Raw genomic sequence first — 21,604 nt, 5'->3', positions numbered from 1 at the left:
GTACAGCATAATGGCAGAACTGATACACCTTGAAGCCTGTCTGCAATACAGTCTTAAGTTAGCTAAACAGATCAATATGCAATGTGTACTGTATCAGACATACACTAAAGATTTTATTTTAGCAAAAAAGGCTTTGGACTAAACTGTTACTCGTGTTAGCCACTCTAGCACCAAGTATAGTCAATCAACCATCGCTGTGTTCAGGGAAGCGCTGATTAATAATCGAGAAATAAATATCAAGCCTGGAAACTTGACATCGTAACGGACTGAATGTTATGTTTTTAACGTAATCTTTGCTCGTCTTGCGGGGCACAGGCTTAAACTACATAGAGAGAGAGTAAAAAGGTACGAGTGGTTTTGAGTTGATCACCTGTTCGGGTTATTTTACCTTTGTTTACCTTTGCAGTGGCGCATTACAGCCACTGTAGTTTCTAAATGTTGGACTAATTACCTCGATCGTTTGTGAGTATACGTCATTCACAACAAACATCAAATAGAACAAATATATTTCCTAAAATTTTAACAAACAAATGGCTTCTACCGCGATAATTATGTGAAATTAAATTAATTATATCCCAACTTCAGAAAATTTGCCTTGCCTTTACAGAGCTCTTTGGTTCCTCCTATCAGTCTGTAGCTTCTCATATTGAGGTCATCAAACCAAATTTCAGATCTACCATAACTGACTGATACCTCCTGGCCTCAGGTTTGCAACCAGCTTGTGACTGAGAAACTAGTAACCTCCTCCCAGATGATGACATGAACTTGTTAGTTCCTCTGTCCATTGTAGTAGCTGATATCTTGTGAAAATCCGGTAGAAATGATGCACTAATCGAGTCATGTTTACATAGAAACAACGCGCTGCGAGGCTTTGTTTGTGAGACTTGCGGTCACGTGGGTCGGTTGTGGGCGGAGCTTGGTAAGGTCCATGTAAGCCACGCCCACTCAAGATTATTACGTGACTCCTCCCTGCATATGATCTAAGCGTTACATTGTATCCACTAACCCCAAATAACCACACATGACGTGAGACTAAAGGAAGTCCTCACCAATCATCTCACCAGAAAGTGAACGTAACTCCATTCCATAACTCATCCCACTCCAGCACACAATGTTGTGGAAGCTGCTTTAATGTCTTCAACCATCTAATCCTACACAAAACACACCTTCCCCCTTGATGTCAAGGTATCAGACTACTGCTGTTTTCCATTAGCACATTATTTTTTTCTGTAGTTTAATTTATTCAAAACCTGATAATTTTCAAGCGATATCCCATTGTAATCCTCCTCAGACTAATCAGAAATATTTCAAATTTAAATAATTGCTTATTTCAAATAATTTTTAATCCACTATTTAGTCAGATCATTACTAGTTTTAAATTACAGAGTATTTAAAACTAGATTGTTATTAACAACAATCTAAATATATTAAGATTTCCCGGTCGCTATATATGCTTCCATAGAGAACCATGGAAGACAGTTCTCCATGGCAGAGGAATGGAAGGACCCACTTCCATTTTTCTGCCATTCATTCAGAAGAATGGATGGCAGAAATGATGCCACGCTCTAAAAGATACACAGCAGCAACTTGGAACAACCTTTAATGAATGAAATGAGCAGAAATGTTGTGAGGCTGTTCAAACTTTAAACTGGTACTGAATCAAACATTTCTCTAACTAGTTAGGGAAAAGTTAAGATGACAAAGCCATCTTAACTTGGAATATAGTTAAGATGGCTTTAAGCCTTAATCAGAAAATGAGTCAACATGTGGAATATCTGATTTGTATCCATCTACCAGTCTCTGCCTTCTCCTAGACAGTAAGCATTAAGTTTTATGTTAAACATACAGATGAGATTTTATTGTCCAACCAGAAAAGAACCAGTACAGATGCACACACAGACACACTGGTACCAAATCTAACAAGAATGAAGCACATTTTCTCTTTCATAAAGCACAACAGACAGTTTTCATGAGGGCGGTAACCCTCACGGGTTCACAGTTGGCACAATAATGGATGAAAATAAAATCTCCACAGAAACTACTTTCAAGTAGTTTTTCCAGCAGAGAAAAAAAAATCTTCCTTTTTAGTCTTCAGTCTGAAAGCTCAAAAACAGAATATTACATATTTTCTGTTCCGCAAATATATTTCTGATATCTGTTCTGATATCAGAAACTCACTGTCGCATCACACTTTGTGAGTGCTGGTCTGTCTTAACAGACCAGCACTCATAAATATCGGGAGATGTTCGTAAATATCTCCTGATATTTGTGAAAAGGAAAAGCCACCCAGATACATTTTTTGCAAGAAACAGGCTATGTTGATTTTAAAATTCTACAGTGAAGGGAACTGTTGGGTTACATACAAAATTCAGATGTCCTTTAATGTGAAAGGTATAGCAAAGAGGGCTTCATTTATCCAAGCCCAACTAACTCAAAAATAAAAAGTTCTATGCTCGTAAATGTTGCCTAAAAAAGTTTTCCTAGATTGACAAGTCAAAATTAGTAATAAAAATACAATCTAGCAACATCTTGTTGCTTTATTTATGAAACTGCATTGTTTTAAGTGTGTAACTTGAAATGTATGTGCCTTCATTGTGCTCAGATAATTTTAGCATCAGCGCTGAGATTCTTCAAAATTACCTTCCAATGTGCTGAAAAAGTGTTTCCCCAAAACTGCAGTGCTCCCCTGCTGATGGTTCTGGAAGGAACTGGGTCAATTTGCCATTTCACTAATTTGTTCTTTCATTTAAGTTCCTTCACTTCCATTTTATGGACTTTTGTACCCGTGCATTATTGTAACCAATTAATTCCATGAATTATGGTACAATCATTGAAATGATCAACTCTCAACTTGCCAGACATTTTGAAAGCATTGTGGCGCATCCTGTTGCAATTGATTGTGGTTCAGATTCCCATATGGACCAGCAGACTTCCCCCTGCTGGATCTTATTTATTGAAGTCATAACCAGATTTCCTTCTTTGAGCAAATAAAGAAAATAACTTTAGATCGTTCTTAGATAAGTGGAGAAGTCCCTGTGTCCCTTGCTTTCTGACAAACTAGAATTCTTCTAAATTCTCTTTTTCGAGAACTTCCTCGAAAAAGGAAATCCTTTATTTAACACAGAATGTTGCTCTGTGAGAACATTCTGTGTAACTGCTGAACAAACAACAAAAGTTGTGGAAATTTCTGTGGACAATGAATACTGTAGTGGTCTAACAAAAATACTCCCCAAACCATCCCACCCCTTGAATAATACACACAGCTTCCTCTCTGTGTTACAAAACATTTATAAAAAGGATGAGCCGCCACAAAATTTAAAAGACAGTTTGTTTCTATGGCAACAGATCAGCAAAACAGAAAGGAGGACACTCAAACAAGTCAGTCTTTCCAGATGATAAATATCAAGTCAGACCTCACACATTTGGAATTTCTCAAACTTTACAGTAACATGTAACAAAAGAGGCAAACCAAAATCAATGGAGCTCCAAATCATTGCTTCAGCAGACCTTGTTTGAATTTTTTTTTAGTGTCTTTTAAATTTCCCTCTAGAAAAGTCAAACTCAAGCAAAAATCAAATCCTAAATTTCACATCCCAATTATTAAAATTGAGGAACAACTTGTTTTCATGGGTTCTAACTAATCCCATTTCAGACACTAAATTTTACTCTGAACATTTTAATCATAAAATGGTTATGGAATAATCTCCTGAGACAGATTCTCCCTAAGAATCTTTTGTCAAGCAGGTCTTTAAGAGGGGACTTCAAGTAGCATATACTCAGAATTCTTTTTCCAAAGAAAAAAAAAATACAGACACTGCAGAAGTAATGTCTGTACTTCTTTTCAAAGTACAGACATTAAATACAGCTAACATGCATCTTGCATGCATATAAACAGTTTGGAAACAGAGTATTTGGATAATTGAGCAGAATTTGTGTCTTCACCAGTTTTTTCTTCATTTTCCAGGCATGGATCTTAACAGCAGTTTCATAATGAAATATGCTCTACCTTCTGGACAAATATGTTTATAGACATGAGAAATTACCAACACTGCCATGTGTGTCACTGAAAACAAAGTTCACAATATAAGGGGGAAAGATTTGCAGTAATTTTTTCCCTTTAACATTTAAATCTCCCAATTCAACCAATGCATGAAGCCCATTTTTGGGAAAGCTCTACACTTGCTGTTTGAGGTGTGATCTGCTGTACTGATCTGCTGCTGTCTAACAGGAGACAAAGATTCACAAAATATAAAACAACAATGTTTTTTTCTATTCATAGGAGAGTCCATTTGAAATTTTCCCCAAACCCCCTGGTCTCTGTCAGACACACATTCTTCTGCTTGTGTACAGCTGTTTCCATGTCCATCTGTTCACCTCCAACAAGTGTGTATGTTTATGCAAAAATGGATGGAGTTATGTATTCTTATGTATGTTTACTTGTGTTCTTTAGTGGGGGCAAAGTAGAGCTCCATGGGTTTGTTGACCTTCCAGTACTTTTCACTGACCAGCTCCAGGGAGAAGGAACCATTCAGAACCTATGAACAGAGTTGAACAGTTAGACATATGATGCACCAGCTCTACCACCCGAGACCCCGAACAATACCACATGTCCATTCATGCAGCAACAGTTTCTGAAGAAAGAGCAACCATAACTGGTCCTTGTTGCAGAGAACAAACAAAATTTTTTCTAGACTCAAAACAACCAATCCAAACACACTGAGCAAAATTTGAATGGTTTTCCTTTAGGCAGATCACTTTTCATGAAAAGTTTACTATCTTATTACTTTTATTACAGGGGTGGATTTGGTAAGATCACAGGCTTCATGTTCACTGGATACAAAGGAATAAGACCAGGACTGACCTGATGCATGATCAGTTGAAAGATCCTAACATAGAATGGGAGGTTGAGGTTGACCATTTTTGTGATTGATGAAAAATGTCTGTGCTGTGGTCACTAAAGATCACAATAGAGAAATGCATGTTCTTTTAAAGGGAACATGCATTTCTCTGTTGTGGTCTTTATGTTGTTGTGTGCCATGTATGCCCAACCTAAACCTATAATTCTGTGTTAGGATCAGGACAACCAAAGAATATAGCAATATTTAGGATTTGATCTTAAAGAGGTTTTAAACTGTTTTGTTAAGAGATGATCCTGAGCATAAGAGTACTCACAGTAAACTGGTTTCCAGCAGTAGGTATGTAGATAGTATACTGTTTCTCTGATGCTGCTTCAACGTTAACAGGACTGGCCTCAGCATTTCTTCTCAGTTCCTCCAGAGCCAGCCGGACTGCCAGGTATTTAGACAAGTGATCCACAGTGGCGTTACCAGAGGTCTTAATGTAACGAGGAACAAACTCCACACTGTAAAGACACAGTCAGATCACAATTACCAATCAGATGTAAATGTGTACTTGACACCAACTTCAGAAGCTTCAAGCTTCTGTTTTGTGCTGAACACACCTGTTATGACCATCATCCTTCTCCATCAGGGTGGGGTGTGGCCTAAACACCAGCTCTATTTCACTGGCTCCTCCATCAATCACAGAGTCTCCTCCCCCATTCTCAGCAGCATTGTCCATGTCCAAACCGCTGTCATCACTAGTCTTGGTGCGCTTAATGCTCGGTCCTGCCTCCTGGGGAACCAATACGAGTTATACCAATACACAAAACACAACATGTGACTGGAGAACATACTGCAACCATTATGCCACAACACATGCCATACATTTAATTCATACGCATTTATTATTGTACACCAGGACATACCTGATTACTGTGGACAGACGCATTGCTACAGTGAGAGGAGTCTCCGTTGTCCTCAGCTCCGCTACCGTTTTCCACTGTGTGCCTCTTGCCACGCTGTAGCCTGACAAGGAGACAAACACCTAGTACCCACCATGTAGCATCTCTGTGCTCTGTTTGTCTCAGGGATTGTGTTTACCTGGTCATTGCCTGTATCTTCAGCCCCTCTTCTATGCTGTGGGACAAAGCCTGCTGATTGTTGTGTTTGCTAATGCGAGCCAAAACTCTCTCCTGGTGGGCTTCATACTCATCTCGGCTGGGATAAATCTTACCTAAAATTAAACAAGACTTGGGTGTAGCACCTGTGGAGTTTTGTGCAGCTACTCAGCTGAACTAACAAATTTCTCCAGTGTTCCTTATGTAAATATACACTACAATTCTAACAAGTGTTTGACAATGTGGCAGGTATATTAGGGTATTAGAAAGTTATTTTTTCTCTAAAGTCAGGATTTTAAATAGAAGTATTAATGGTCATTAATCAAGCTGCTGCACCTTGGGTATCCAGAAACAACTTGGGCTCTTTTGTGAGTTTACTTCCAACTTTTTAAAGTACATGAGCCTTTGAAGGGTTGATTTACTGAGATTTACTGGCACAATTCAAGTTTACATAACTTGCCTTGTGCATTCAACTTGCAGGATTTGAGAAAAACAAAGTTCTCTGTTTTAAATGAATAATAGATGTATATTGCAGGCATAATAAATCAATGCATTAAATACAAAATAAATATAAAAGGACAGACTGTTTAGAAAGAAAAAAAATCTAACAGGAATGTCAAAAAATAAATGGTTAAATCATTTTATAAACACCTTTAGTTCTACTCAATTAAGATGTGTTATTCAAATAGAATTAAAGATACAAAGTTGTTTTTCTGTGTGGTTACTTACTAATCAGAGCATCAAAATTGGGGTCAGGACGGAGTGACCTCTTAGAAACAAGCTTCTTACGGCAGGTAGGGCACTCTTTATTCCTGCAAGGAGATAAGGCCATGCTTCACATCAGAAGTTGGTTGGTCCCAGATGGAGTGGCAATTATCAATCATAGCAATTATTGATAATGGTTATGTAATTGTGTAATTTATGTGATCACACCCCACATAAATGATTGATTGATCATTGTGAAAAATCAATCAATCAAGTTTATTTGCAAAGCATATTTCAGCAACAAGGCAGGTCAAAGTGCCTTATATCATAAAAACACAAAAATACAAAGTCATTTAAGTCAACAATTGAGAAAATGAGTAAGCATTACATTTTGCTAAGTGCCATCATTACACATCAAAATGGTAATTGTTTAATTTATTATGGATCAAAAGCAACTCTAAGCAGTCTAGATTTGAAGAAATTCTGTGTTTCAGCTGTTTTGTTAAAAAAAACAAACAGCTCAACTCCTGACATATTTAAAGGAGGTGAGAAGCACCCAGGTGCATATCAGACCTTTGAAACTTATATGCACTTTCATATCAGCACAAACAGACCTGCTGTGTTTAATTGTTGCCTCAATTAAAATGAAGATTGTGTCTGGTAGGAAGAAATCTCCATGGAGAAATGCACAAACAGTTAGATCTGCAAGACAACTTTGCCGTAGAGCAGAACGAAAATGGAGTAATACTCAACTTCACGCTCATTATGACATGACATCTATAAAGAAAGACTACGTAACTATCATTTAACACTAAAACATGCAAGAGAGGCTTTCTTTGCAGATGTCATAAACAAAAACATTAACAATGCTTGAGCTTTATTTGCAACAGTTGGCAGGCTCACAAATCCTTCTATGACGTTACCACCTGAATTCCAATCTAATGCCGCCTGCAACCAGTTTTCCAGCTTCTTTTCAGTGAAAATTCAAAAAATCAGAGGATTAATCTGCACATCCACTATAAAGTCAGTACCAATGCTGTGCCCAAACAAAACAAATACAGGAAAAATGACCCAATTTCAACTACTTAATCATAAAACCCTACAGGAAATTATAAGTCAACTAAGCTCCAGTTCCTGCTGTCCGGATGTTTTACCCACACATTTCTTTAAGAAAGTCCTGCCTGTTATTGCTAATGATCTGATCCAAATAGTAAACTTATCGCTCTCATCAGGCGTTTCCCCCAGGCTTTGAAAACAGCAGTAATCAAACCACTGATAAAAAAGAACAATCTGGACAAATCACTACTGCAGAATTACAGGCCGATCTCTGACCTCCCATTCATCAGCAAAGTTATTGAAAAAGCTGTGTTTAAACAATTAAATAGCTTCCTAACAATAACCAACCGCTTTGACTCCTTCCAGTCTGGTTTTTGTGCTCACCATAGCACAGAGACCGCCCTCGTAAAAGTGTTTAATGACATCCATATAAATACGGGCTGTGGGAGAACCACAGTGCTGGTTCTGTTGGACCTCAGTGAAGCTTTTGACACTGTTGACCATGACATACTACTGAATCGACTGGAGTGTTGGGTCGGACTCTCCGGTCCAGTGCTTAACTGGTTTGAATCTTACATAAAGAACTGGGATTTTTTTGTTTCAATTGGAAACTTCTCATCAAAGAGGTGAAAGGTCACATGTGGGGTACCCCAAGGTTCAATCCTAGGACCCCTCTTATTCAATATTTATATGCTCCCACTAGCTCAGAAAATAATATTAGATACCATAACTATGCAGATGACACACAGCTCTACATTACGATGTCACCAGGTGACTCAGAACCCATCCAATCACTGAACAGATGCTTAGAACAGATAAATGTGTGGATGTGCCAAAACTTTATCCAGCTGAACAGAAACAAAACTGAAGTTATTATTTTTGGACCTAAAGAGGAACGATCTAGAGTCAATGCACAGCTTCAGTTATTACAACTAAAAACCAGCGATCAGTCCCGAAACCTAGGAGTAGTGATGGACTCTGACCTGAACCTCCAGAGCCACATAAAGACAGTTACAAAGTCGGCCTTCTATCACCTGAAGAACATTTCCAGGATTAAAGGACTCAGTCTCAGCTAGATCTAGAGAAACCAATTCATGCGTTTATCTTCAGTCGCATTGATTACTGCAACAGCGTCTTCACAGGTCTGTCCAACAAATCAATCAAATAGCTGCAGCTGATCCAGAACGCTGCTGCTCGCGTTCTCACTAAAACCAGAAAGATAGAGCACATAACACCAGTTTTAAAGTCCCTACACTGGCTCCCTGTAGCTCAAAGAATAGACTTTAAAATACTGTTGTTAGTTTACGAATCACTAAATGGCTTAGCACCGCAATACATCAAAGATCTGCTGTTGTTGTATCAACCTTGCAGACCTCTTTGGTCTTCTGGTTCTGGTCTGCATCCCCAGAACCAGAACCAAACGAGGAGAAGCAGCATTCAGCATCTATGCACCACAAATTTGGAACAAACTTCCAGAATACTGTATAACAGCTGAAACACTGACTTTCTTTAAATCTAGACTAAAAACCCACCTGTTTAGAATTGTATTTGAAATGTAATCAATTACACATTTAATGATGGAACTTGACTTAATGTCATGGTTTGATTGTTGATTCTATGTTGAAATTGCACAAAAATCCGTGAGGGATGACGGAGTCCCAGAGCGAAATTCCATGAAAGAGGTGTACGGAGCCTAGTGCCGGAAGAAAATCGGCGAGTGACTGAGGGTCACTGCGCGTAACACAAACCCTGTAAATTCTAGACACTAACAAGTACCATAGAATTGCATAAAAATCCGTGAGGGACGGCGGAGTCCCTGCTCGAAATTCCATGAAAGAGGTGTACGGAGCCTTGTGCCAGAAGCCCATTAAAATGCTGTCTACATCGTTTTAAACTGTGTGACTGTGAGCGTGAGTGGGAATAAAAATAGCAATAGGTATTTTGTTCCATATAACACAGTAGTAGTGTAACAGGTAAACCTTTTATGGATGCAAACTCGACTAAAAACCCACCTGTTTAGGATTGTATTTGAAACGTAATCAATTACAAATTTATTGATGGAACTTGACTTAATGTCGTGTTTTGATTGTTGATTCTATGTTGCATTGTGTTTCTGTGTTTGATATGATGTAAAGCACTTTGAAATGCCTTGCTGCTGAAATGTGCTATTGTTACGTCCACAAAGGGCACAACATACTTGAGGACACGAAGACAAAAATGAGGATTCAAAAGTATTTTTTTATTTTCAATTCTCTCGAGCTTTTCTTTAAGATGGGCTTCTTTTGATTTTTCTGTGAAGAAAAAAGAGAATTAAATCCTCGGTTCCCCGTGTCCCAAAAAGAAAGAACACAAAAATCCCAAAGTATAAACAGAAAGTTGGACCTGATGAGCCGGTCAAAAAGAACAAAAAGGTACAGCAGGGGGCCAACCCTATACAGGGCCGTCGAAGCCCCTGCTAGAACCGGACTACAAGAAAAAAGAAACTACTGTTAAAGAAAAACCGAAAACAGGACAACCGGTCCCACCAGGTCAAAATTACAACAACAAAAAAAACATCAACCAAACAAACAGCTAACAAAAACTACCGTGTGGCAGGCTGGAGACGTGCACACCGCGTCAGAACGCATCCTGGGTGTTGGTTGGGAGTGGGCGTCGCCTTTACCTGGCGCAACCCAGCCTATTTATAGGCGGTCCAACAGCGTCATAAATTAACGGACCAATTACAAAAAGAATGATCAAAACTCTAAAGTATATTAAACAACAAAAACAAAAATCATACAACTAACTTCTATACTAAATAATCCAAGTAAAAAAAAATAGACAGAAATAAATACAATGTGCCGGAGCACATAACACCCCCACACAAAGACTCTGAATGGGGATTGAGGCAACCTGTAAAAAAAAACTCAACCCATTCAGAAAAAGAAAGATAAACAGACTAAAGTCGTGAAAGTGCATCGGCAACTACGTTGTCCTTACCTCGAACATGTTGGATAGCGATATTAAAAAACTGAAGCCGCAGAGACCAGCCCATCAAACGGCGATTTTTATTACGCATGCGGTCCAGAAAGACTAAAGGATTATGGTCCGTAAAAACAACCACAGATCCGCTGGAACCGCCTACGTACACCTCGAAATGTTCTAAAGCCAGGACCAACGCTAGTGCCTCCTTTTCGATGGTGGAATACCATCTTTGATACTTATTGAGTTTCTTCGAGAAATAAGAAACCGGATGCTCCACCCCATCAGAACCATCCTGCAGAAGGACAGCTCCGACGCCTGAATCACACGCGTCCACGGCCAACTTAAACGGCACATCAAAACGAGGGGCAGACAACACAGGAGCATTAACCAGTAACTGTTTAGTTTGCTCAAAAGCAGCTTGGCACCGGTCAGACCAAATAAAAGCTACTTTAGGGCTAAGTAGGTCCGTTAAAGGGGCAGCTACAGAGGAGAAGTTTTTACAGAACCCCCTATAGTAACCAACCATCGCTAAATAGCGACGTAACTCAGTACGACTGGTGGGTACAGGGACAGACAAAATAGCCTCTACTTTAGCCTCCACTGGGCGAACTTGACCTCCCCCCACCCTTTTTCCAAGATAGGTCACAGTCGCTTGGCCAAATTGGCATTTGGAAAGATTAACCGTCAAATTAGCGTCACTCAGACGCGCAAAAACAGAACTCAAATGTTCAATGTGCTCAGCCCATGTAGCAGAACAAATCACCAAATCATCCAAGTAAGCCTCACAGAATGGTAAACCGGACAAAACCACATTCATAAGCCGTTGAAACGTTGCTGGGGCGTTACGCATCCCAAAAGCCATCACCTTATACTGAAGGAAATCATCGGGTGTGACAAAAGCGGAAATTTCCTGGGCTCTTGCTGTTAAGGGGACCTGCCAGTATCCCTTCAGTAAATCTAGCTTGGTCACAAACTGGGCAGCCCCCACATGGTCCACACAGTCCTCCATACGCGGTAGTGGATAACAATCCGGCTTAGTCACCCCATTTACCTTCCTGAAGTCCGTACAGAAACGGTCCTCTCCATTGGCTTTAATAGCAAGGAGGCATGGCGAACTCCACGCACTACTGCTTGGAACAGCAAGTCCATGTTTCACCATGTACTCCACCTGTTTTTTCAAACGGCGTCTCTTGTCCGGGTTCACTCTGTAAGGATGCTGTTTAATAGGCTTGGAATCACCAACATCAATATCATGGCTAAGCACACGAGTCTGAGTTGGAATGTCTGCAAACAGCGATCTATAAGACCGGATCAAATTAACGATATCAGCCTGCTTGGAAAAATCAAGGTGAGTCAACAAGAGAGGCAAGTTTTCCAACACCGCCGAATTTGGAAACTGTCCTTTTGAGACATCCGGGAAAAAGACGTCACCTTCAGGTTCAGCACTGGACAGTTCCTCCCGTGCGTCCGCACCTGCACCAACGCATGAGTCAGCGCGTTCACTGGAAACGCAACTCACCGCTTTAGTCAGAGAGGGCGCACGCTCGATGTAAGGCTTCAGCATATTAATATGACATAGGCGTGACGCCCGCCTCCGATCAGGAGTAGAGACCATATAATCTCTATCGCTGACCTTACTCTTGATCACATAAGGACCACTGTAGCGTGCTTGTAAGCTGGAACCAGGAACCGGAAGTAACACCAACACTTTGTCACCAGGCACAAAAACCCTCACGGCCGCCTTTCTGTCAAATAACGACTTCATTTTAGCCTGTGCAATTTGAAGATTTTCTTTGGCTATCTCGCAGGCACGGCTCAGCTTCAGCCTAAAATTACTGACGTAGTCCAATAAATTCTGGTCAAAGGTTTCACACAACCACTTCTCCTTCAATAGTTTTAAAGGACCACGAACAGTGTGAGCAAAAACCAAGTCCGACGGGCTAAACCCCAGAGATTCCTGAACCACTTCCCGTATAGCAAACAGTTGTAAATGTACCCCTTCATCCCAGTCCTTTTCGAACTCCAAACAGTAGGTGCGAAGCATTGTTTTTAACGTTTGATGGAATCGCTCGAGTGCGCCCTGACTTTCCGGGTGATAGGCGCTAGAATGACAGTGCTTTATGTCAAGTTGATTTAAAACCTGCGCAAATACTTTAGACATAAAGTTAGACCCTTGGTCCGTCTGCACAACCCGAGGTAAACCAAACAATGAAAAAAACTTCGTTAATGCTTTAACCACCACTGGCGTAGATATTCTTCGCACCGGAAAAACCTCCGGAAAACGCGTGGAGGCACACATCACTGTTACCAAGAACTTATTCCCCGCTTTGGTTCGAGGCAACGGACCCACACAGTCAACCAATACTCGTTCAAATGGTTCAGAGATGGCTGGAATGGGATACAACGGAGCAGGAGGAACTACCTGATTGGGTTTTCCAGATACTTGACAGAAATGACACGAATTACAGTAGCGCACGACATCACTCTTCAACCCTGGCCAAAAGAAATGACGCAAAATGCGATCATAAGTTTTCCTTATTCCAAGGTGACCAGCTAGTAGACTGTCATGTGCTAGTCGCAAAATCTCTGGTCGGTACGGGGCAGGGACAACAACTTGTTTTACAATACGCCATTCATCAACAGGGGAGACAGTCAAAGGCGTCCATTTACGCATCAAAACCCCATCATTAAAAAAATAACCAGTAGTCATGGAGTCAGACTCATCAGTTAATGCATCGTTAAACAAAGACGCTAAGCTTTTGTCAGTTTTTTGGAGCGCCATCAGCTGCTGTCTGGACAATGACAGAGCCTCGACATCAAACCTGTCCTCCACACTTTTCTGTAATGGGACCTGTTCGGGTTCAGCGTTGCACAGAAAAGTTTCACTCAAAGCCAGGTCAACTTTATCGCCCTCTTGTTGACGCCTAAGTGCTGCGCGCGTAACTGCGCACGACGTGAACACATCCGGGAAGGTACGAGCAAGCACATCCGGACAGGTACGCAACACCGGGACGGGTGTAACGTCCGGAGTAACCAACACTCGACCCCCAGCCAAATCGTTGCCCATGATCATGGAGACGCCGGGTATGGGGAAACTAGGGCGCACGCCAACCACAGCGTCACCAGACCACAGCTCAGACTGGATCACGACTTTGTGCAGAGGAACACCAAAGTCTTGCATGCCAAAACCACGAACCGGCACATCCGAACCAATTGCAGTGTCACCATTAAACGGCAAAATCCCCTCCAAAATAAAAGATTGAGAAGCAGCAGTATCCCGCAATATTTTCACAGGGATTTCCTCACCAGTAAGAGACACAGAAACAAATCCGTCCATAACGAAAGGCTTAAAATCAGCATACTCACAAGACTTTGTATCCGAATGTGACTGGGTAACGTGATTCACCGTTTCAATTAGAGCGACCGGCTTAGTGGACTTCTTCTGTAAAACCGGACAATTGGCCACAATGTGTCCTCTCTTTTTACAATAAAAACACGTTACATTCGCTTTTAAATCCAACACACGGTCCGACTCACCTTCGACGCCATTGAGCGCAGCAGGTGTATCTGATCCCACGAATGAAACAGGTTCTACACACTCCTTCCTGTTATTCTCCGACTTGTTAAATATGTCAAAAACATGTGATCGCTCAAAATTAGCTTTGTGCGTCAACACGTACTCATCAACGAGCACTGCCGCTTCTGACACGTCTGACACTTTATTTTCATTTAAGTAGGTGGTAACCCTGTCTGGCAAGCTATTTTTAAAATCTTCCATTAAAATAAGCTGCTTAAGTTGTACAAAATCCGCAACACCCTTAGCAGAGCACCAGCGATCAAAGAGAAGTTCTTTGTCCCTAACAAATTCCACATAAGTCTGATTATACTGCTTCTTTAACTTACGAAATTTTTGGCGATAAGCCTCAGGCACTAATTCATACGCCCGCAAAATAGAGTTTTTAACCTTGTCAAAATCAAGACTATCCGCCACAGACAGAGACGCATATGCCTCCTGCGCTTTGCCACTTAATGTACACTGCAACAACAAAGTCCACACCTCTTTAGGCCATTTAAGTGTGAGCGCCACCCTTTCAAACAACGTGAAATATTTATCAACATCACGCTCATTAAATGGAGGAACCAAGCGAACATTTTTACACACATCAAAATCATTTGATCGGGATTGCGAAGACGCAGCACCAAACTCAAGTTCCTTCAAACGCAGCTCGGCTTGTATCTCCACTTTCCTCTGTTCCAGATACAGCTCCTTCTCTCTCAAAGCAAGCCGTCCTAATTCAACTTCAAGCTCCTTCAAACGAACCGGATCATCAGGCCAAGAAGCCCTGGATGGAGACCCAACAAGACTTTTCGGCAAACTTGTAGCAGGAAAAATCCCAACCTCAACCAGTGCTGCCAACAACTCAGCCTCAATTGTTCCTCTTTTAGCACGTTTATTTACCGTAACCTTGAACTGATCGGCTACCAACAGCAACTGATCCTTTGTGCAGGTACCCAAGGACTCAAACGTGGGCTTTCTAACAAACTCATCCAGGTCAAACTCCATGTCTAGACCACAGAATCAAGCCACACTCCGCGCTAAAAGCCCATGCACAAACAAAAGCTACCAGAAAACCACGCCCACTACCTCAATTAAACCACCGCAACGCACACCAGCTGTTCCAAACTGCAGAGAAAAACCACACAACCGGAACAAACGCAAAACAAACTCAGGACACAACTAGGCGCTAAAGGCAAACCTTGTTTAGACGAGCCCCCATAAATATGTTACGTCCACAAAGGGCACAACATACTTGAGGACACGAAGACAAAAATGAGGATTCAAAAGTATTTTTTTATTTTCAATTCTCTCGAGCTTTTCTTTAAGATGGGCTTCTTTTGATTTTTCTGTGAAGAAAAAAGAGAATTAAATCCTCGGTTCCCCGTGTCCCAAAAAGAAAGAACACAAAAATCCCAAAGTATAAACAGAAAGTTGGACCTGATGAGCCGGTCAAAAAGAACAAAAAGGTACAGCAGGGGGCCAACCCTATACAGGGCCGTCGAAGCCCCTGCTAGAACCGGACTACAAGAAAAAAGAAACTACTGTTAAAGAAAAACCGAAAACAGGACAACCGGTCCCACCAGGTCAAAATTACAACAACAAAAAAAACATCAACCAAACAAACAGCTAACAAAAACTACCGTGTGGCAGGCTGGAGACGTGCACACCGCGTCAGAACGCATCCTGGGTGTTGGTTGGGAGTGGGCGTCGCCTTTACCTGGCGCAACCCAGCCTATTTATAGGCGGTCCAACAGCGTCATAAATTAACGGACCAATTACAAAAAGAATGATCAAAACTCTAAAGTATATTAAACAACAAAAACAAAAATCATACAACTAACTTCTATACTAAATAATCCAAGTAAAAAAAAATAGACAGAAATAAATACAATGTGCCGGAGCACATAACAGCTATACAAATAAAATTTGATTGATTGATTGACTGTGCTAGGCCTATCACACAGACCTGATCACACCACCAGGCCCAAAGGCTAGCATGTTTTAAGGCGTTTTTCCACTGGCACATCACGCACCAACCAGTTAAAGTGCATTTCGGTTCTACCCCAGGTGGTGAGCTTTTCCATTATATGCTGTGTTCCTCACTATTGTGGTTGGGACATGAGTAGCAGTAGCCGTTGTTCAACTCTCATGGTGTTTGCAGCAACACTCAGCAATGAAGAGCATCAAGGATCTGGTTCTGTTGGACTAAAATAACCCCAAATATTTCATTTTGTCTTATAGAAATTCATTCCTATATGAATAGGGAAGGAGATTCTGTTCACTGTGGTAACTATAATGATAAAGACTCAGATCAGCTGATATATTATTACTAATATGTACTTCTGGTGTTTCACACCAGAAGTACATATGACTTAATACATACTGCAGCTCCATCAGAAAGCTGATAACAGCTGCACCGTCTCTCTCTTCTTTAGTACAATCTGTATTTCAGAGCGATGAGTTGCTAGCAGAGCTGCTAATTCAGTGTCATTCTGCTGCAAAAGTTACCACATGTGTTCCTGGTGCTGCTCCTGATTAAACTCATAATTAACCTCCTCGGTCCCCAGCAGCTCTCTGATAGCAGACAGCATGTTCGAGGCCCACAGCTAAACATTAAATGCTAAACACTAAATAGAGATATCATAGAGCTGGGCAATGTATAGAGAAACATTGCCCAGTCCATTACGATGTCAATGGTAATGGACTGGGCATTACCTAGCCTGGGCATTACCTAGGGCAAGCTACTATACTCAATGTATCGCGATATTTTCATTTCACCGTAGTTAGAATGGCTATATCGCAACCATCAAGTATCGTAGTTCAAATAATAAACTTTCGCCATCAAATTCACGAGTATGGTTTATCCGACACCCTATGAATGCATCAATAGTCCCTCCCCCTTCCCAACCTGAAAATTTTCTACCAATCATGCTGCACGGAGAAAACAAACAACATGGACCTTACCACAGGGGCCGCTTTTCATTGGCTGATGCCCGTTCTACATGGTCACGTGCGTGGCCGTCTCACAAACACATGCTTCCCGTTAGCTAAGTACAGCATAATGGCAGTACTGATACAACTTCTACACCTTGAAGCCTGTCTGCAATACAGACTTACGTTAGCTAAACAGATCAATATCCAATGTGTACTGTATCTGATATACACTAAAGATTTTATTTTAGCAGAAAAGGCTTTGGACTAAACTGTTACTCGTGTTAGCCACTCTAGCACCAAGTACAGCTAGTCAATCAACCATCGCCGTGTTCAGGGAAGCGCTGATTAATGATCGAGAAATACAGTAAATATCAAGCCTGGAAACTTGACATCGTAATGGACTGAATGTTATGTTTTTAACGTAATCTTTGCTCGTCTTGTGGGGCGCAGGCGATTGCCACGGTGTGGCTTAAACTACATAGAGAGAGAGAGAGAGAGAGAGAGAGTAAACAGGTACGAGTGGTTTTGAGTTGATCACCTGTTCGGGTAATTTTACCTTTGTTTACCTTTGCTGTGGCGCATTACAACCGCTGTAGTTTCTAAACGTTGGACTAATTACCTTGTTCGTTTGTGAGTAGACGTCATTCACAACAAACATCAAATAGAACAAATATATTTCCTAAATTTTTTTTTTTTTTTTTTTTTTTTTTTTTTTTGTAACCCCTCCAGGGGGTCTTTTTGTGGGCTCTAGTGTCCCTTTTTATGAAGTAGGCTGACAGGAAACAGGGAAGGAGAGGGGGGAAGACATGCGGTAAATGTCGCCGGGTCCGGGAGTCGAACCCGCGACCGCCGCGTCGAGGACTTGAGGCCTCCAAATGTGGGTCGCGCTAACCCCTACGCCACCACGGCACGCCCCATATTTCCTAAAATTTTAACAAACAAATGGCTTCTACCGCGATAATTATGTGAAATTAAATTAATTATATCCCAACTTCAGAAGATTTGCCTTTACCTTTACAGAGCTCTTTGGTTCCTCCCATCAGTCTGTAGCTTCTCATATTGAGGTCATCAAACCAAATTTCAGATCTACCATAACTGACTGATACCTCCTGGCCTCAGGTTTGCAACCAGCTTGTGACTGAGAAACTAGTAACCTCCTCCCAGATGATGACATGAACTTGTTAGTTCCTCTGTCCATTGTAGTAGCTGGTACATTGTGAAAATCCGGTAGAAATGATGCACTAATCGAGACATGTTTACATAGAAACAACGCGCCGCGAGGCTTTGTTTGTGAGACTTGCGGTCACGTGGGTCAGTTGTGGGAGGAGCTTAGTAAGGTCCATGGTGACAGCAACAGTTTGAGGCGAGTGGCTGAATGAGACGGTAACTGACGAAGAATCAGATAAACTCGTTTAATTCCGAGGAGAAACAGCACTGGCAAAGTCCGGCAGACATTGAAGGACATCAGCCACCTCGGAAAGTAGAGGCAACTTTGTCCCTTCCTGTACGTGGTTCCTGGCATTCTGGTCCTCCTCCTCAGATCCAACACCAGTTCCATGGTCTTTGTCAAATTGAGATGCAGGTGGTTCAGCCCACACCATGTGACAGAGTTGCCTACAGCAGCCCTGTAAGCAACCTCATCGCCCTCACTGATACAACCAACCACAGCTGAGTCATCTGAGAACTTCTGGAGATGACAGGTCTCAGTGCAATAGCTCAAGTTGGCTGTATGGAGGGTGAAGAAGGGAGAAAGGACAGTCGCTTGTGGAGTCCCTGTGTTGGTGACAACACTGTCTGACACACAAAATGTGGTCTGCCTGTTAGACCGTCCACAATCCAGGACACAAGGGGTGGATCCAACTGCATTGCTGCCAGTTTCTCATCCAGTAGAGCAGGATGTTTGGAGCTGAATGCACTGGAGAAGTCACAAAACATAATTCTCACAGTGCTCGCCTGCTGGTCAAGGTGAGTGTATACACAGTTCAGCAGGAAGATGATGGCGTCCTCAATTCCAAGTCTGGGCTGGTAGGCAAACTGCAAGGGATCCAAGTGTGGTTGGAACAGAGGCTGGAGCTGCTGGAGGACAAGTTTCTCCAGGGTCTTCATGATGTGGGAGGTCAGTGCCACAGGCAAGTAGCCCCTGCATCCTGCATTGTTGGCACTGAACAATGCAGAATGTTTTCCACATCACAGGGACCCTTTGTATGTGGAGGTTCATGTTGAAGATATGCTGGAGGACTCCACAGAGATAGATGGCATAGGCTTTGAGCACCCTCTGGCTCACACCATCAGGGCCTGCAGCCTTGCCAGGCTAGCTGTCTTCTAACATCTTTGGCGGTGATGTTTACTGTAGAGGTGACCAGCTGAGGGATGGGAGAATGGTCACTGAGTAGAAAAGGAGGGAAGAAGATGTGAAGGTGAAACTCACATGGGGATGAAGGACTGAGGAGTGAGTGGACAGCAGCAGTGGTAGGTGTAGGGGCTGCAGTGTCAAATCTGTTAAAAAACAAATTGAGTTTGTTGGCTCTCTCAACTTTGTCCTCAACCACACTACTGCCTGCTGACCCCCAGTCATTACTCTCCAGGCCTCTCTAGTGTTTTTTGGTTGGAGGTTCCTCTCCAGCTTCGTCTTATATTCCTCTTTAGCTCTTCTGATCTTCACCTTCAAGCATCTCTGAATTACTCCAACATCGTTCCTGTTGCCATCTCTGAAAGCCCTCTGTGCTTAATTCAGGATGGTTTTTAACTCCTTTGTTACCCAGGGCTTGTTATTTGGTTAATAATAACAATCTCAGTAGGGATGATGGAGTCAACACAGAAGTTCATGTAGTGTGTTATGCACTCAGTGAGCTCATCGATGTCCTCCTTGTTCGGCTCACGAGCCAGCCAGTCAGTGACCTCAAAACATCCCTGTAGTGTCTCACTGTCCTTGTGGCTGGAGGCCAGCCTCAGTCCTTGTTACGTACCTCCGGTGAGGTACGTAACAAGGACTGAGATGCACCAGGTTATGATCGGACTGGCCGTGCAGAGGGCAGGGAGAAGAACTGTATACATCTTTTACAGTAGCATATAGCAAGTCCAAAGTTCTTTCCTCTCTGGTGGGACAGCTCACATATTGGATAAAGTTGGGCAGGGTTTTGTCCATGGTGACATGACTAAAATCACCCGAGACAACTATGAATGCAGTCGGATGTCCACTCTACAACCGAGCTACAGCGGAGTGAATGATGTCACAGGCCACCATAGGGTTAGCCTATGCAGAGCGAGGAATGTAAACGGTCACCACGATAACATGGGAAAATGGGCAAGTAAAGCAGCCGAAGACCAACCACCAACAGTTTAACGCCCGAGCAACAGATTCGTTCCTTGACCGTTATATGAACAGGATTGCAGCAATGGTTGTTTACTGAAACGGCAAGGCTCCCTCTTTTCCTTTTACCACTCTTGGTGCAATCCCTGTTGCCTGAACAGTCCAGTAGCCCTTGATGGAGACATTGGCATCAGGAATGTCCAGTTGCAGTCATGTCTCCGTAAAACACATTAAGCTACATTCCTGGTACTCCCTCTGGCTCCTGGCCAGCGCTGTCAATTCATCCATCTTGTTAGCCATCGATCTAACATTGCCTATGGTAGGGGAGAAACGGCTTATAACTCCCCTCTTGCATAAACCTCTGTTGTTTCTTCCTTATTGCTCTCCTCCACAGTTTGTTTCCTCCTCTGCAGCCCCAGTGTTACAGAGGAAGAAAGAGTGCTGTTAACTGATGAAAGTTCAGATCTCTTTGGGAATTTCTGTGGATCTGGACACCATGCCAGCCAGTTTCAACGCTATCAGCTAATTCCTGGTGTAAACAACGCCCCCAGGTTGTTGTGCTCGGCAGAGTAAAAAGAGCATCTCTACAGCAAAGAAAAAGATTATGATTCTCTTAGTCAACATTGCTGAAAATGAGCTTCTAGTAAAGTGCAAAACGAATTAATGTTGTAAAATAATCAATCAAAAAAATAAAAAAGCACAATGACAAGCAGGAGTAACCACAACAGTGTACATACATGTTGGCGCATGCGTACAAAATCAAGAGCCAATCAATGAATCCGGTCAGCTGTCAATCATATCACTTCAGTACAGTACCCTGCTCTGCCCCGCTAGTACTACCTTTGAAGTAGGTATGAAAATCTGAGCAAAGCTGGGCAGAGCGGTACAGGATCTGCTAATGGAAAATGAATCTGGCTGGGGTGGAGCAGGACCGAACCGATTAGAGGTGATCTAGTGCAGTCGTCTCTAACACCCGGGCCACCGACCGGTACCGTGGACCAATTGGTACTGGGCCACACAAAAAATAATTAAATATTTCCTTTTTATGCATTATCTGAGTCTGGAGGATCTTTTATTTTGAAAATCCTTTAACCAGATTCTCTCGGTTACATCTTGT

The 21,604-nt window shown here is 42.1% G+C and overlaps 1 protein-coding gene across 2 annotated transcripts in view; it reads right to left on the bottom strand.

Annotated features, from left to right (window-relative positions):
• Positions 1–1,114: 1,114 nt before the first annotated feature.
• rnf2 (ring finger protein 2) overlaps positions 1,115–21,604 on the bottom strand; it is a 48,667-nt gene continuing 28,177 nt past the window's right edge. For both annotated transcript variants that reach the window (XM_032565651.1, XM_032565652.1), the window contains exons 4-9: positions 6,689–6,771; positions 5,943–6,075; positions 5,768–5,867; positions 5,462–5,634; positions 5,173–5,362; positions 1,115–4,535 (exon numbers count right to left, since the gene is read on the bottom strand). In XM_032565651.1, the coding sequence (XP_032421542.1) occupies positions 4,434–4,535; positions 5,173–5,362; positions 5,462–5,634; positions 5,768–5,867; positions 5,943–6,075; positions 6,689–6,771 (781 nt within the window). In that variant the 3' untranslated portion in view covers positions 1,115–4,433. The remainder of the gene's footprint in view (positions 4,536–5,172; positions 5,363–5,461; positions 5,635–5,767; positions 5,868–5,942; positions 6,076–6,688; positions 6,772–21,604) is intronic.

Source organism: Xiphophorus hellerii, chromosome 6 (assembly GCF_003331165.1).
Source record: "Xiphophorus hellerii strain 12219 chromosome 6, Xiphophorus_hellerii-4.1, whole genome shotgun sequence".
Lineage (NCBI taxonomy): Eukaryota > Metazoa > Chordata > Actinopteri > Cyprinodontiformes > Poeciliidae > Xiphophorus > Xiphophorus hellerii.
Note: the sequence above shows the minus strand (reverse complement) of the source record. Positions and strands in the feature narration are given on the sequence as shown.